Below are 16887 nucleotides of genomic sequence, written 5' to 3' on the forward strand. Positions count from 1 at the left end.
ACAGTAAGAAGAACCACGTTCAAATATTAAACCCACACTATCTAAATTATAAGATCATGTGTGCATTCTAAGTCACTTCAGTCATGTCCAACTCTTTGTGACCCCATGGACTGTAACCCATCAGGTTCCTCTATCCGTGGGATTCTCCAGGCAAGAATACTGGAGTGGGTTCCCATTCCCTTCTCCAGGGGATCTTCCTGATCCAGGTATCGAGCCCGTGTTCTCTTATGTCTCCTGCATTGGCAGGAGGAATCTTTACCACTAGCGCTAATACTTGAAAAAGCCACTGGGGTAGCTTTTGTACAGTTATTATAGTTTCCCCCTTTTTATTGAGAGGTAATTGACATATAATATTGTGTAAGTTTAAGGTATACAATGTGGTAATTTTTCTCCCCACCCTTTGGCCATGCCATGTGATCCACAGGATCTTAGTTCCTCAAAGAGGAATCAAACCCAGATACCCAGCAGTGGAAGCGTGGGGTCCATCACCAGGGCGTCTCCTACAATGTGATGACTTGATACAAGTGAATATATATTGTGAAATGTGGACCACAATAAAGTTAGTTAACACATCCATCACATCACATAACTAAATGCTATTTTTTTTTTGTAGTGAGAGCATTTCAGATTTAGTGACTTTCAGGTATATAACAGAGGCATTAGTCATAGTAATTACAGCTTACATTACCTCTTCATCTGCTAATCCTTCTTCTTCCATAGCCACTTCTAATTTCTTCTGCCTTTTTAGAAGAAAAAATAATTTAAATTTAAATGTGTTCCTAAGTATTTCCATTTAAGAAATGTACATTTATTTTTTCAAATTTACACTTCAGTTTGCTCTGCTAAAAAACAAATCTTTCAAGTTGAATCAAAATAATCACTAAAAAGAGTGATTATGTGTGTGTGTATATATATATTTATTTTTCAAAATATGAGCCCAGTCCAGATTTAGCTGTCTTATACTAGCCAAATGAATAATTTACTTCTAAAGCTGCCTAAATGAATTGTTAGCAAAGGTGACTCATGTTCTAACATGGAAAACTCTGTTATCTAATGTTCAAACCTCCAAAATCATTAACATTTATCAGTGTTTATCCTAGATGTATAAAAAGGTAACTATAGTGACTAAAAGTAAAACTTTTTAAGGTAGATATCTCTAGGCTTCCCTGTGCTTGAACTTTGGTTTTAACGCTTATCAGCTAAAGCTTGTCTACGTCCTTCACTTTACCTCTAAACTTGATCTTCCTAATTAATCAAGGAAAGATGTTCAGTGCAATTAAGTATATTTGATTCTACTATAATTCTTGGGAAATTGGAAAGTGATATATATATACATTAACAAAATAACCCATTAACTACTAGAATATTTGCATCGCTAGGTATAGCCAAGTTCAGTTCTTCAATATTTTAAAATGTACCCTTGAAGTTACTTAAGCTACAGAGGGAGTGGGGGGTGGGGTGAGGGGATGTGTGGTGTTGGTCAGTATGCATGAAATAACTGGTAACCAGACAGACAGCTGTAGTATCTACTTTGCAACTCATTTCCAAGTGACTATTAGTATTTCATTTCTATTGTATTGCTTTTTTTTTTTGTCCTAATGATAAACCTGGGAGAGCTTTTCCAAATTAGTTTTGCAGCATACTAGAAAAAGACTAACGTTCAAAGATTTATCCATAAGGGTTGAGGATTGAAACCATGATGTTTATGAAAATATGCCCAAAGGGAAGCTCTTTCCTAAACCACTGTTAAGATCCTCTTTATTTCTTATGGAAAATTCATAACAAAACTATCTAAAGCCTGTTCATAACTCAGCTGTTTATAAGAATATTCTCCACTTACTTCCTCAATTCTAGTAATAAGCACCTACCTTGGTGCTAATCACACTGATTTTTATATTTTGTTTACACATGATTGCCCAAGGCCAACCCTTTGAATGGACTAAGTTCCTGATACTGGACTCTGTGTCTGCCATCATGCCCCTCTAGACACCAGAGCTGCTTGGTGAATGATCTGAGTTTTCTTCTCTGCAAGAAGAATCCAGAGAGTCAGAAGACCATTATCACAGGGGGGACTATCAATATACAAACAACTTTATTCTTCTGTCAAATCCCTATGCTCGTCTTCTAAAGCCAACACCTCAGTAACTTATCCTTCCTTCTGGGGAGAGATGCAAAAACTTTCATCTGTTTCCATACCTAAATGAGAAGACCCACAGGCTTCTCTTGTCCCTTCTTAAAACATAGTTTCCTCCTGAAATGATCTTAAGCTTTGTATTGATTGGTACTTTATTTGGCTTATGCATTTATCCAATTAATTAAGCCTAAGAAATCCATCACATGTTCCTTAAAGTACAAGCTTTTAGGAAACATGAGCTATTTAATTTGACTTCTATGGCACTTACCATGATTTTTTTTAAAAACTAATTTTTATATCTATTTTCTTTTGTTTGGGAACAGAAGGCAAAACTGAGTTACTTTAAGGTTTCAGCAATAAAAGGCAATAATGAACCTTTAAAATTCTCATGAATTTAAAGCCAGCATTGACTTCTTTCTCTCACATTCCTTATCTGGGTAGCTGCCATGTTTTTCCATCTTTCTCACTGAGAAAGATGGTAACTTAAGTGGCCACTGAAAAAATACAGGACTTTCCTTCCTTGCTTCTCTTTTACTTCATTCAGTCTTCCTTGATGATCTGATCACTTTCAGACTTTCAATATATTTACAATTACAGTAATTTCTTATATGTTTTATTTCTAACTTATGGTGTGATTTCTACTTGTGGTTACTTTTAGGTATTTCAGTTTTTCTTTTTCCCTTGCTTTCTTCTGAACTTATTTTTCCCCTAGCTCTTTTTTTCCTTCTATTAATTTAAAAATTACAAACTAATTTTATTCTTTTAGTGGCCACCCTAGAAATTATAACAAGCATTCTTAATTTGTCAAAGCTTGAAATTAATTAATCTTTACTCCTCTCTATGTTGTATCCCTATCCTTAGGACACACTGATCTCTAAGAACAATTTAATTCCACTTCCCTCCTGATAGTTTACTGTAGAAAAATACTTTAGTTCTATTCTTTAAAATATCTAAGATAGTATCATTATTGTCAAAGTTTTCTTATACAGTACATTTTGGCTGAGATTTATCTACATATTTACGTTTAGATCCTCTGAGTGTGCTCACTTGCGTTCTGCCTAAGTTGAATCTTTTGGAATGTCTACTGATGGTGAACTCAGTTTAATTCACCTCTGTTCCATTCTCTTTCCTCTTTTCCTCTAGGAATTTTGATCAAAGACGCATTTACTCTCCTCACTAGTCTCTACCTTTCTTAGCTTTCTATTTCCTTCCTCTAAGCTGACTTCTGAACAGTCACTTGAGTTTCACTTTCCAGTTCTGTACTCTCCCCAGCCACGTCTAATCTGTAGTTAGACCCACCCAAAATTACATCCAAAACCAGATTCTTCCCCTTGAGTTCTATTTCACTAAGTTATACCACTCTCTGTTTGCCCAGGTGTGAAATTTCAGAGCCAGCACTGACTTCTTTCTCTCACATTCCTTATCTGGGTAGCTGCCATGTTTCTCCCATCTTTCTCACTGAGATCTTCCCTACTATTGCTGGCATAATCCTAAAGCTAGCCTACTTTCCACTGGCTGGGACTACATCCTTTCCTGTTTCTAATTTCTCCTCCCACAATCCATTCTGTACAACACAACTAAAGTGGTCTTCCAGAGAAGCACCTGTGATCATTTAGATCTTCTGTTCAAAATTTTTCAAGGCTCTTTACTACCATGAGAATAGCTTTGATCTGAAGTGTCCACGACTCGCAGGAAATGGTAAAAATTTAGTTGGAGTTAAATTGGACAATGCCTGACCTGGTAAGGTGCTTTCTTCTGTCTCCAGTATCCTCCCTCCAGCTGGTTAACCTCTCCCTTCTCCCTTTCATGCATATTTAATAGTACTCTTCCTTAGGGACTCTGTTCAAATGCCATCAACCTTGATGAAGCCTTCCCAGCTGCCTTTGTCAAAAACAACCTCTCCTTTCTTCACCCTTCTCAAAGGGCATACTTTTCACCCTTTCATATAATATTCATGTGCATTATCTTCCTTACTCTAAGTTTTCTGAAGGCAAAATAACGTCATTTTTTAAAAAATTCTCTCATTCCCACTGATATACACACAACACTACAAATATTTCTGGATTAAAAGCAGTCATTCATGAATTAGCTCTCTAAAAGAAAGTTTTTTTACAAAAGAAAGTATAAAGATATACCATAATCTCAATGTCAGAAACATTGTTTAAAACATCAATTAACATGAGATATAAATATATTGGTGCCAGGATAAGACACTATTCTGTGAAGGTAAAACAAGTAACCAAGTATACTGTCATTCTGAGAAACTTAAAATCAGCATTCAAGGATCCACAATATTTATATTATTAACGGACAACATGTTTACATCCCACTTGCAACATAATAGCTTCTTTAACTACACAGAAAATGTTGACCAGCCTTTACTATACCTGGTTTCTCTCTCTTCATGCTGTAAAATTAGGTTGCTGTAAAAATTCTCCAATGTGAGCTTGGCGACGGTCACTCTTTCCCGGGTATGGTTGCTCATAGGAAAGGTGGTTGTAGACCCTGCCGTCATTGCCATAGTAACAGAAACTAGAATGACACAGAGACACAAATTATTTCATAGGAAAAGAAAACTTTCTATCTCTTTTAACAAACTCTAGAAATGGCCTGATTTCTACTAGGCAACAACACTGTACCCTAACAGTTAAGACACTGGAGTCTCTCACATTATAAGTAACATAATATAATAATGAAACACAGTATTTAGTAAATATAGTAAAGAAAGAGAAAGATACACCATTCCCAAAGCAACAGAAATAATTCTGTGCTGGCTGATGTAAATCACACTCAAGAAGCACCAGTAGCAGTCCACACACAATACGAACACAGTCACATACATATTCACCAGTCATTCAAAACAAGAAAGGTTCAATCAATTTTGTGGTTGTCTTACTGATTACTAAATAAAATTCACAAGATTTTGCTAATACTTATGACCCAATAAACATACATCTCCAAAAGAGTTCATGAAGTTTAGTTAAACAGCAAGAAGTAGTTTCTGCCATATAAATTGTATGAATCAAGTAGTGTTATATCAAATACGCACACGAACATCTGTCAGAGCAATTCTTATGGGTATTATGTTTTAGGGAAAAACTACTTTTAGAAGCAAACCCCTTTGGCCACGTGGCACAGTATGTGGGATCTTAATCCCCTGACTTGTGCCCTCTGCAGTGGAAATGCAGGCTTAACCAAGGATGCCCCAGAAACAAGCCCCTCTGAATGGAGTCCATGGATACCCTATTTCATCCTGAATCCTAAGTCATTCCAAATAGTGCTAGGACAAAGTCTAGTACACTACTCTAGACTGATAGGTCCATTTCATTTTCAGATGAAACTCAAATGCCTGTAGGAACCAGGCAGAAAGCAAAAACATATGAATCAAGTCAGGTGACAACAGGGAAGTTCTGTGGTCTTTCCTGGACAATGTTTGTTTACTTAAAGTCATGCAGGTGCCAACTTTTAAAAACCATTGAGCCAGCCAAGCAAAGTACTGGTTTAAAGAAGATAATGTGAGGACTTCTCCGGAGTTCCAGTGGTTAAGACTCCATGCTTCCACTGCAAGGGGGACAGATTTGGTCCCTGGTTGGGGAACTAAGATCCCACATGCTGTGTGGCGTGGCCAAAAAACAAACAAACAACAACAAAACCAAGAAGGAAAAGATAAGGTAGACAATTAGACAAGATAAGGAATGTTAAGACTGAACTCTGGTGGGCACTGACCCTAGAGACTTGCTCACCAGAGTCCACATCTAGACCCCACTGCCCCCCAAAAAATACCCAAAACAAAAACCTAGAATGGCTCCATACATTAAAGAAGCTTTTGCTAATCTAGATGGGAGATCATTACAGACCATACTAGAGAAGATTCAGATTGCCAGGGTAACTATCCAACGTTGCATTAATAGCTGAAAGTATTCTTCCAAATCTGCCACCTACTCCCAACACCAACCTCTCGTTAACTAACTACAGCAAGACACAGAGCCCTAGATACAGACCTGAACTGAACTACACTCCAGGAATCTCATTCTTCATGTGAGACAAGTCATACATAGGTTGAAAGTAAACAATTTAATTATGGCAAACTCCCAGTTCTGCTGTTGTCTTAGTGAGTTTATATCTCAATCTACTGCTTGAACCTCATTATGTCTAAAATTGCACTTATTATCTTAACATCATAAACTTGTTTCTCTGCTAGCTACTCTGAATCTTTTTATAACAAGAAGCTGATCACATTACTTGTTTAAAATTGTCCATGGCATGTACAGCAAGTCAAATGAGCTCAGCAAGATAAATAAGGACAACTCATACACAGACTGCTGATATCTATCAGAAACTTTATGAGAGTTTATTCATTAATTTCCCCCTTTTTGCCTGAGGCTTTAAGACCATGGCACTCCCAAGCATGATTGCATTGCTTCCTCACGACAGCCCAGTAAAGAAAGGAACTGAAACTTGGAAAAGTCAGCTGGTGAGCTTCGGAGTCCCACCCCGCCTATCTCCAATCTGCCTTTCTGGCCTTATCTGCTGCCCTTCCTCACCACTCACTCGGCCTTTTCATGCCTCCAAGCCCTGGCATGACCTATTCCTGAACCAGTTCTGTCCTATGCTCTATCTGCAGGGCTACTGCTGATCCTTCACAGCCCAATGTGACAGAAGCCTTATTGTGGTGACTTCCCTAAGGTTCCCTGCCAGGAGAGACATCAATTTATCAGAAGAGACCAAATGGCATTATTTCAAGTGTGTTTTCTGCCACATGTAACAAATACCCCAGGTATAAGCGCTGATCACATCATGTGCCTATCCCACTAAACTTGGAGCACTTCTGGGCAAGAACTTGCCCTGAATCGTTCTTGAGTGTTCACCTTGATAGCACTATATTGGACTCAGAGTAGGTATTACTCAATGAAATGAGTCCACTTATCAAATAGGGGATGGGGTGAAAGGAGAGTTTAAAAAATTAGCAAAACTTGCCTATAAAGGGTGGCAACTGTAGAAAAAGAAACTTACTGAACCTTGGAGTCAGATATCTGGAGATCTAATCCAGGTTCTGCTGCTAAATGATTACATGAAAGTGAAAAAGTGAAAGTGAAGTTGCTCAGTCGTGTCCGTCTCTTTGTGACCCCATGGACTGTAGCCTATCAGGCTGCTCTGTCCATGGGATTTTTCAGGCAAGTTTACTGGAGTGGGTTGCCATTTCCTTCTCCAGGGGATCTTCCCAAACCAGGGATTGAACCCAGGTCTCCTGCATTGCAGGCAGATGCTTTACCATCTGAGCCACCAGGGTCCTATTCAAATCACCACAATGCTCTGAACTCAGGTCACTTTCCCCTCAGACCCAGGAATTACAGTACTTGTGTACTGTAGCTAGCTACAGGCCTAGTCTAAGGCCATCTGAGATAACACAACGTAGAAATTATACAAATGTAAGACATTATTTTAGGCATTTAGTTTAATTTTTTATGTGCTTTAATAATAGTGAATATTATTTTTGAAACAATAATAAAATGAACTCAGGAATTATCCTGGCCAAGTGATTTTTGAGCACTAGGCTTGGAATGGTTTCCCAGGTGGCTCAGTGATAAAGAATCCACCTTCATGGAGGAGAAATAGATTTGACCCCTGGGTAGGAGAGATCCTCTGGAGGAGGAAATGGCAACCCACTCCAGTATTCTTGCCTGGAAAATTCTATGGACAGACCAGTCTGGCAGGCTGCAGCCCACAGGGTTGAAAAGAGTCGGACACGACTGAACATGATGACAAAGCTTGGAATGCTACCTAAGGCAATGCTGCCACATTATCTTTGGAAATCTCAGAAAACTGGGTTCATGGTCTATGTTTCAGGATCGGATGCAGAAAAGTCAAAGAAAGGAAAAGAAGGGATGGGATAGTACAGAGCAAACATCCCCAGTCATGTTTGCTAATTGGCACTTGGGAATTTGGTGAGGAAGGTGGGAGCTGGAAGATTGGCTGGAAGTGGAAGAAGTCAAATAAATTTAGGAAGTCTAGTAGTTTCTTACTGTATGACTTCCCATTACATTGCATCGTTAATGAAGTAATATGTATCCTAAATCCTCATGAAGGCGGATAGGTTGACATTTGCAGCAGTATTGAGGGAACCCCCTTTAGGCATATAAATTTTAAGTTTGTACACAGTTATTTTCAAACACTGGTTTAAAAAAGTGCCTATTACTTTTTTTAGTATTTGGCGGGGGGTGGGGGGGACTTAGAAACTCCAACAAAGAGCAATATCTAGAAATTTTAAGAGTACTTTCTGATTTGTCCAGAATATCTGTAGCTGACAAGAGAATTTTCAAATTGGTTTGCCAATCGGCAGGAGGAAAAAAGGTCAAGACTCAGTTATAGTTATCCAAGGTTTATAGTTTCCTTTCAAAAAGTGAATGGTGAAAAAAACTAATAAATAAAACCTTTTATAATGCCCCTTGAAAAAGCACAAAGAAATAACACATCAGTAATGCTCCCAGGTGGCTAGGAGGTAAAGAATTTGCCTGTCGATGCAGGAGATACAGCATATGCGGGTTTGATCCCTGGGTTGGGAAGATTCCCTGGAGAAGGAAATGGCAACCCACTCCAGTGTTCTTGCCTGGGATATCCCATGGATGGAGGAGGCTGGTGGAGCTACAGTCCATGGGGGTCACAAAGAGGTGGACACGACTTAGTGACTAAACAACACAAATGCTTTTAGAAGTCAGAAAGAAGGATGTATGATGAACTCAGGGTGTGGCAGCTGACAGGCCGCCAAAGGGCCTCGAAAAACAGGCTGCTCTGCTCTGTCTGCCAAGGAGCAGGGTCTGGCCTTCAGCTGCCAGTGTTCCAGGGCAATTAGATTATGGAAGATACTTAATCCTCACAAAGTTCAAAATAGACTGATAAACAAGACATAATGGCAATTCACGGATTTACACAGTAAGAAACAGAGGAACAAGAAACAGATAACTTGCACGTTTTGGCAAATGCACTCTGTTTTTGTAGGCAAGTTAGATGTAAAGACTTAAGAAAGTTGGTGAGCACGGCATCAAAACAGAGAATTGTTTATTCAACTCAACTGTTTAATGGCACAAGGAGAAAGTGGAATCTAAAAAAAAAAAAAAAGATTGACCACTATCTTGCCCAGGACACCTCTGCCCATTCAAAGTGGCAGGAGGAGATGGCCAATATTAAGCCCTATTGCTGGTAGGGCTTTCCCAGATGATGCAAAACTAGGGAGCTAGGAGTGGCCAGAAATATTACTGAGCAAAATTTGGGGGGGAAATTTCTGTGAAACATAAAGAAGTTGGGGTACTAAAAACAACTCCAAACCACAGAAAGCGTTTGCATTAGCAGTGTAGAAAAAATGTGAGACAGTTTGAGATAAAGATTTATGAACCTGAAGTCTTTATGAAAGAGGGGTAAACATAAAAAGAAGAGAAGGATTCTTCCATAGAAAGATGAAATGAACTTATAACTCCAAAATCCAGAAGGGATATAGAGTGATGAAAAGAGACTTCCAAACACTATATAATTTAACCATGATCACCATGGTTTTTCCATTCACATTATACATACATGGAAGTGTATGCCTTGTTTAAAAACCTAATCAGAGCAAAACCTATGTCTGTTCATCTCTGTAACAAAATTACAGCACCTGGCAAAGTGCTGAGCACACAGTCTGCATTCTATAAATGATGGTGAGTAACTGAACTCAAAATTAATGGATTTTAAATTATATATGTCTCATATCTAACAATTTCCTTTGGATTAAAAACTACAGTATCATTTGGTGTTATATTAACCTTCAGAGAGACAAATACTACTTGAGAGAGTCAACTACAGAAAAACCCAAAACTCCCTCCCTTAATCTGGATTAAATAATCTCCTTTAGAGATTGGCTTAAAAAACAAAATAAAACAAAAATTATTACTCTCTAACCAGAAACAAATAGGCTTTATAGTATTAAAATTAAGCAAAACTAAGAACAGAAGGGACCAAATTATTACAAAGAATGATCTGGATAACTGGCACTTGTTATACTGCAAATGTATTCCTCTAATGGATTTCACACTGTTCTTTGTCTTTTATTTACTAAAGCCCTTTCTTCAGCCAGAAAAAGAACAGGATATAACTTGCAAGTCTAGAATTCCTGCACTGATAAAAACAACAGTAGGTGTCCTTGAATTTCCTGTTCACGTGTTTTGTCCAGACTCTCCTATTCATTAATGGAGAAGCTACCAATCGCAGTTCAGCATTCTTTCGTTTATCAAGCCTGGGGAAAGGAGATAACAAATCTGGCACTGGGGCCATCTATAAATAGATGTAGTGTCTCCAAGCATTTACCATCATACTTCTGAAATAGAAAAACAGAGCTGCTTTACCTGACCAGTACGATTTACCCAATGACTTCACCTTAACTTTCACCAAGTACATTTCAGAGGGCAGAACATCATTAATGCCTTGGAGAATAAACATTTTCCTAGATTCATTATTAGGTGCAACCTAGAATCCCAACAGGTCCTCAGGCTGGACACTGCCCTCTGGGTCCCCAACAGAGCAGCCACAGCTTCTTTCCTCTCTGAGGTACCATCTGAAGAACAAGATATTCACTGTCAGGTGAGAGCTCAAGTGCCAATACTAACTTTTATAGTCGTACTATCTCCAACCAACATTTACTGCAGATACACACAATGTGCCAGCACTGCCAAAGCACTGAGAATACGAAGACTGAGAAAACACAGTCCCTGCTCTTAAGGAGTTCCCAGTCCTAGGGTGACACAAGGGAAAAGCAAGGCGAAGTACAGACTGAGGTTTAAGAGAGGAGATGCCTCCATTGACTCTTGTTGGTGATGATCAAAGAGTCCACAAGTCAGAAGGCCAGGGCAGAAGGGGAAGAGGCTAAAAGGGCTTGAAATCAACTGACACACTCAAGTGTAGAGAATGGCTTGAGTACATCTGGTGAAATAGCCAAAGATGAAGGTGCAAAGTCAGTCAGGAATCATAAAATGCTTTTCTGGCCATGTTAAAAAATTATCCTGAGTATAAATGGGAGTTGTCTAAGGCCTTTCAGTAAGTGAAGGGCAATAAAGAACAGTTATTGAGCACTTACCCAAGTACCAAGAACTCTTCCAAAAATTCTACATGTTTTAATGCTTTTGATCCTGCTAACCTCCCCTACAATTCTATCTGATTGGGACTTCAGATAGATTATGCTAGCATAGGGAGGATGCAAGAAGGCTGAGTAGACTAGACTGGAGGAGTGTAAATCAGCCTGGAGGACTCAATAATAAAAGGTCAGGGGTAACAAAACTGAGGGCCTGCAACCATATTTTGTGTGACTTGTACTATGGTTCAGAAATGAGAAGATTTCACATATAAATCCAGATTTCTGGCTCCTCTCGAAAAATCCAATCTGTCAAATTCGAGCCTATAATCCTGCCTGCAAATGGACGGCGAGGACAGAAGCAGTGGGTCCCTGAAAACCCCACTTCCTGCCAGAGTTCACCAACTTCCTTCCTCAGGCCCAGGCTCCTTCACTCCTTGTACCACCTACCTCCCTGCTTCCAGTAAGCATCTGAGATTACAATCCTTGGTTTAGGGCAGAATAATAAGGGCCCAAATTTAATACATAGCAGAAGAGATTAAAAGAAGGGCTCAGATACTCAGCTGAAAATAATGAAATCTGTAATTCAATTTCAGATTTGGATGACTGGGTAAATCTTGATATCATTAATAAGAACAGGAAGTACATAAGAAATGCTAACTTGGTGGGGAAAGAAAATAAGTTCAAGGCTGATCCTGAGTTATTTCACCAGACACAGGATCCACGGCTCTAAAATGGACAGACACCAGGCCCGCCTTATAGAATTGATGTGAAGCTCCAAGGATGGCAAAGCCCAGTGATGAAGGTCCACATTGCTAGGTCTGAATTTTGGCCCAGACACTTACTAGGTACATCACTTCCAGCAAATTACTTAAACTTTCTGTACTTCAATTTACTGTTGACTTAAAGATTATGGTGGCCAACTTATATATATAGTACATGCTTATCATGTTAATGTAGGACTTACAAGAATCACAAAGTTAATATTTGTAAAGGACTTAGAACAGTGCCTAGCAAAGAGAAACGTCATGTAAGTGTTTGATACCTCCATAATAAATGAGAAAATCTTTTAAATACATGTGGCTCATATTAAATATACAAAAATGATCAATTTTCTTCCCTTCTTTACCCAATCCTCCTGCTCATTCCTCCTGTCTTGAGCAACTGTCCTGGTAAGTTAATTTGTAAATTTATTGTCTAGTGGATATTCTCTATGTCTTCTAGTCTTAAAACCTACTTGATTTGAAAGTTTAGAGTGCTTTTAGTGGTGAGAGAAAGGTATCAAAAAGTACTTTCTAAACAGAAAGACTTGAAGGAAAAAAAAAATTTTTTTTGGTGGAAGTCTTACTAGACGTTAGTGATGATCTGGGAATGTGACTATGACAGGAGAAAGTGTTTCAGAGAACTACTCATTCCTCTCACAGGATGGAGTCGTTCCCATGAGCCAACAGACATTCACTCCACTTAAAATCTATTTACTCTGCTTAGTGTGGAGAGCTTTTGCTTTTAATTAGTAAATGTGATGCTCTCCATGTGTGGAGAGAGAACTGGCTCTGTTTACTAGTCTGGAAGATCGAATCTGTACACAGTCGTCCTTGCTTTCTGAGTGTCATAAGCCCGGTGGTAATGGCGCAGCGGTGCTAAAGTCAACATTATCATTTTTATTTTTAAAACTGTTTATAAAAAGGCACCTTTTCCTGGTGACCAAAATACAGTTCAAAGGTTGAGCTCCCCAAAGCTTATTTGGCTATAGTAATACTGTTAACAGCAGACTACTTAAGAATGTTCATCCAAATTCCCTCTGTACATAGTTTTTTTTTCTTTTAACTTGAAATGAGAAGGAAGTGTTTTTTGAAGCAAATGTAATCGAAGAAGCTAAATTAAATAATTAAACTAAGTTAAATTTGCCAAAGTAGTGGTAATTTTATCTAAAACCTGGCCTGTTTACAGATCTTAATGTTTAGGTAATGTAGTAACCCATTTTTCTCAAAAGTATTCAGAAAGAAGTCAACCATTCTTAAACATAGTTACATAATTCAATTCTCCTATTGCTATAGCTCTGTCTGTAATGCATCAGATCTTGCCTGCAAACAACAGATGCTTACCTGAATCCACCAAGTCACAGTTAACTTAAAAAAATTAACTACCTCATCTGAAATGCCAGACAACTTCAAATACTGATAATTTAGCATCACAATGGAGAAGGAAACAAGCTTAGAGAGTAGCTGCTAAGTCGATTCAGTCGTGTCCGACTCTGTGCGATCCATAGACAGCAGCCCACCAGGCTTCCCGTCCCTGGGATTCTCCAGGCAAGAACACTGGAGTGGGTTGCCATTTCCTTCTCCAATGCACGAAAGTGAAAAGTGAAAGTGAAGTCGCTCAGTCGTGTTCGACTCTAGTGACCCCATGGACTGCAGCCTACCAGGCTCCTCTGTCCACGGGATTTTCTAGGTCACCCTAAAATTTTTTTAAAATCAAGTTCTATTAATTGGAAACCATAAGAAAGTTCCCTAAGCCTGTTTGTTTTGTAAATAGACTGTTTTGTAAATAAGTTCATTTATATCATTTTTTTTAAAAAAGATTCCACATATAAGCAATTTCATATGGGATTTGTCTTTCTCTGGCTAACTTCACTTACAGACTTCTAGTTTCGAGATGAATAAGTCCTGGGGATATAATGCACAGCATGGAGACTAAGTTAACAATATTATACTGCTATTTGAAAGTTGAAAGTATCTGAAAGTACTGTATATTTGAAAGCTGCTAAGAGCAGATTTTAAAAGTTCTCACTAGACACACAAAAAATTTTAACTATATGAGGTGATGGATGTTAACTGTTATGATAATCACTTCAGAATTTAATACATATATCAAATCATTACACTGTACATCTTAAAGTTACACAAGAGAAGTTCTTGGATAGTGAGAGAGAGAGTGAGGCATGACAGTGATCTGGAGATTTGGGGCTCCCAGGTTTAAGCTGTGGCTCTGAATTGAGACATGGACGAGTAAGATGAACAAAGACAAGGAATGCATTCAAAGAACTCGCCCTCCTTTGGCCTTGTCAGTCATGCTTCTGTCTACTTCTAATATCCAACAACAAGAGTTTTCTAAGTTTTTTGCTTCTGTTATAAAGAGTATGGGTCAGTGAAAAGAAGACAAATTATTTTCTAAATAAAGAGTTCAACTTAAAAGTTTAAAATTTACTCCTTAAAGGGTTAATTTTAAAGATAGACATTTAGAAATGGAAAAATAATCCTGTTTACAAAAGTAGCAAAGAGGAGGAGGAGAACAACATTCATAAAATGCCTAGAATAACCTTGATTCAAAAAAAAAAAACTGTTGGCTTTTTGATGAAAAATCTCATCATAGACTGTTGGAAGGGAAGGGAAGAATTAGTCAATTAATGTGTTGGGACAATTGGCTATCTATTTGTGGGAAAAAAACAGTCAGATGTTCATTTCATTCCAAAGGCCAAAATACATTTCAAATGGTACAAAAGGGTGAACATAAAGCTAAAGGGAAAAAAAGTAAAGGAAGGAAAAAGAAAGGGAAGGGGAAGAAAAAGATGAGGAGGAACAGGGAATAAAAGGAAAAGGAAAAATTAAACTTCAAAAAAATTACAAGAAAATTAGATGACTAACTGATCAGTTAAAGGAAAAGGACTGTCATAGTAGGAAATCATCACAAGGAAAATAGTCCTAGGTACAATTACTGAAAAATTCCGAATATACGTATATGTATCAAACAAGATTAAAAGATAGTACTTTTAAGGGAAACTGCAAAATAGCAGTATATATTAAACTTTTATGTTAAAAATACCTTATACCTACGTCAAAATAATTTCTTAAAATATATACAAAGTTCATAACACAAGTTTTATAACATTAAAGGTATAAAGAGATAATAAAAGCCCTATTAATAAATGGATAATACTGACTAACAAATACATAAGTAAAAGTAGCTAACAAACATGAAAAACATTCAATGTTAGCAATAAATCAAAGACATGGAAACTTTAAAACTTTAAAATAATGCAATATATTCCCTATGTAAAAGTAGCCACAACCTGGGGGAAAACCTTGTTTGGGTCCAGTCTATAATCAAGTATCTTTCTACACATCATCTGTATCCATGTGGATGCTTTAATAGCTATATTGAGGTATAATGGATATGTAGGATTGTGTAACTTAAGGTTCATGCATGTTGTCACAAATTTCCTTTTTTTTTCCTGGGTGAAAACCATTCTAGTAGGCTGTGTGTGCGTGTATACCATTTTCTTTACCATTCATCAATCAGTGGACATTTGGACTGTTTCCATGTCTCGGCTACTGTAACATGAGGGTGCAGCAATCTCTTTGATAGTAACTGCATTTCCTTTGTATATTGCTGGACCATATGGTATTTGTATTTTTAATTTTTTGAGGAACCTCTATATGTTTTCCATAGTAGCTGTACCAATTTACATTCCCACCAATAATTTACAGGAGTTCCCATTTGTTCACAATCTCAATAACACTTGTTCTCTCTTGCCTTTTTGATAATATCCTTTCCAACCAGTATAGAGTGATATCTCATTGCTGTTTTGATTTGCATTTCCCTGATCACTCACCTAGAGCCAGGCAACCTGGAATGTGAAGTCAAGCGGGCCTTAGAAAGCATCATTACAAACAAAGCTAGTGGAGGTGATGGAATTCCAGTTGAGCTATTTCAAATCCTGAAAGATGATGCTGTGAAAGTGCTGCACTCAATATGCCAGCAAATTTGGAAAACTCAGCAGTGGCCACAGGACTGGAAAAGGTCAGTTTTCATTCCAATCCCAAAGAAAGGCAATGCCAAAGAATTCTCAAGCTACCGCACAATTGCACTCATCTCACACGCTAGTAAAATAATGCTCAAAATTCTCCAAGCCAGGCTTCAGCAATATGTGAATCGTGAACTTCCAGATGTCCAAGCTGGTTTTAGAAAAGGCAGAGGAACCAGAGATCAAATTGCCAACATCCGCTGGATCATCAAAAAAGCAAAAGAGTTCCAGAAAAACATCTATTTCTGCTTTATTAACTATGCCAAAGCCTTTGACTGTGTGGATCACAATAAACTGTGGAAAATTCTGAAAGTGATGGGAATACCAGACCACCTCATCTGCCTCTTGAGAAACCTATATGCAGGTCAGGAAGCAACAGTTAGAACTGGACATGGAACAACAGACTGGTTCCAAATAGGAAAAGGAGTACGTCAAAGCTGTATATTGTCACCCCGCTTATTTAACTTATATGCAGAATACATCATGAGAAACGCTGGGCTGGAAGAAGCATAAGCTGGAACCAAGATTGCCGGGAGAAATATCAATAACCTCAGATACGCAGATGACACCACCCTTATGGCAGAAAGTGAAGAGAAACAAAAAAGCTATTGATGAAAGTGAAAGAGGAAAGTGAAAAGTTGGCTTAAAGCTCAACATTCAGAAAACGAAGATCATGGCATCTGGTCCCATCACTTCATGGCAAATAGATAGGGAAACCGTGGAAACAGTATCAGACTTTATTTTTCTGGGCTCCAAAGTCACTGCAGATGGTGACTGCAGCCATGAAATTAAAAGATGCTTACTCCTAGGAAGGAAAGTTATGACCAACCTAGATAGCATACTGAAAAGCAG

At 38.1% G+C, this 16887-nt stretch overlaps 1 protein-coding gene across 3 annotated transcripts in view; it reads right to left on the reverse strand.

Annotated features, from left to right (window-relative positions):
- Window positions 1-16887, reverse strand: part of STK38L (serine/threonine kinase 38 like) — an 81702-nt gene that overhangs the window by 22100 nt on the left and 42715 nt on the right. For all 3 annotated transcript variants that reach the window (XM_086401634.1, XM_086401635.1, XM_086401633.1), the window contains 2 exons: window positions 4522-4666; window positions 689-740 (listed from right to left, as the gene is read on the reverse strand). In XM_086401634.1, coding sequence (XP_086257760.1) covers window positions 689-740; window positions 4522-4655 — 186 coding nt within the window. In that variant the 5' untranslated portion in view covers window positions 4656-4666. The remainder of the gene's footprint in view (window positions 1-688; window positions 741-4521; window positions 4667-16887) is intronic.

The sequence above is a fragment of the Bos grunniens genome, chromosome 5 (genome assembly GCF_055505025.1).
Source record: "Bos grunniens cultivar Pamir isolate PY7600 chromosome 5, Bosgru_T2T1.0, whole genome shotgun sequence".
NCBI classification, from domain to species: Eukaryota; Metazoa; Chordata; class Mammalia; order Artiodactyla; family Bovidae; genus Bos; species Bos grunniens.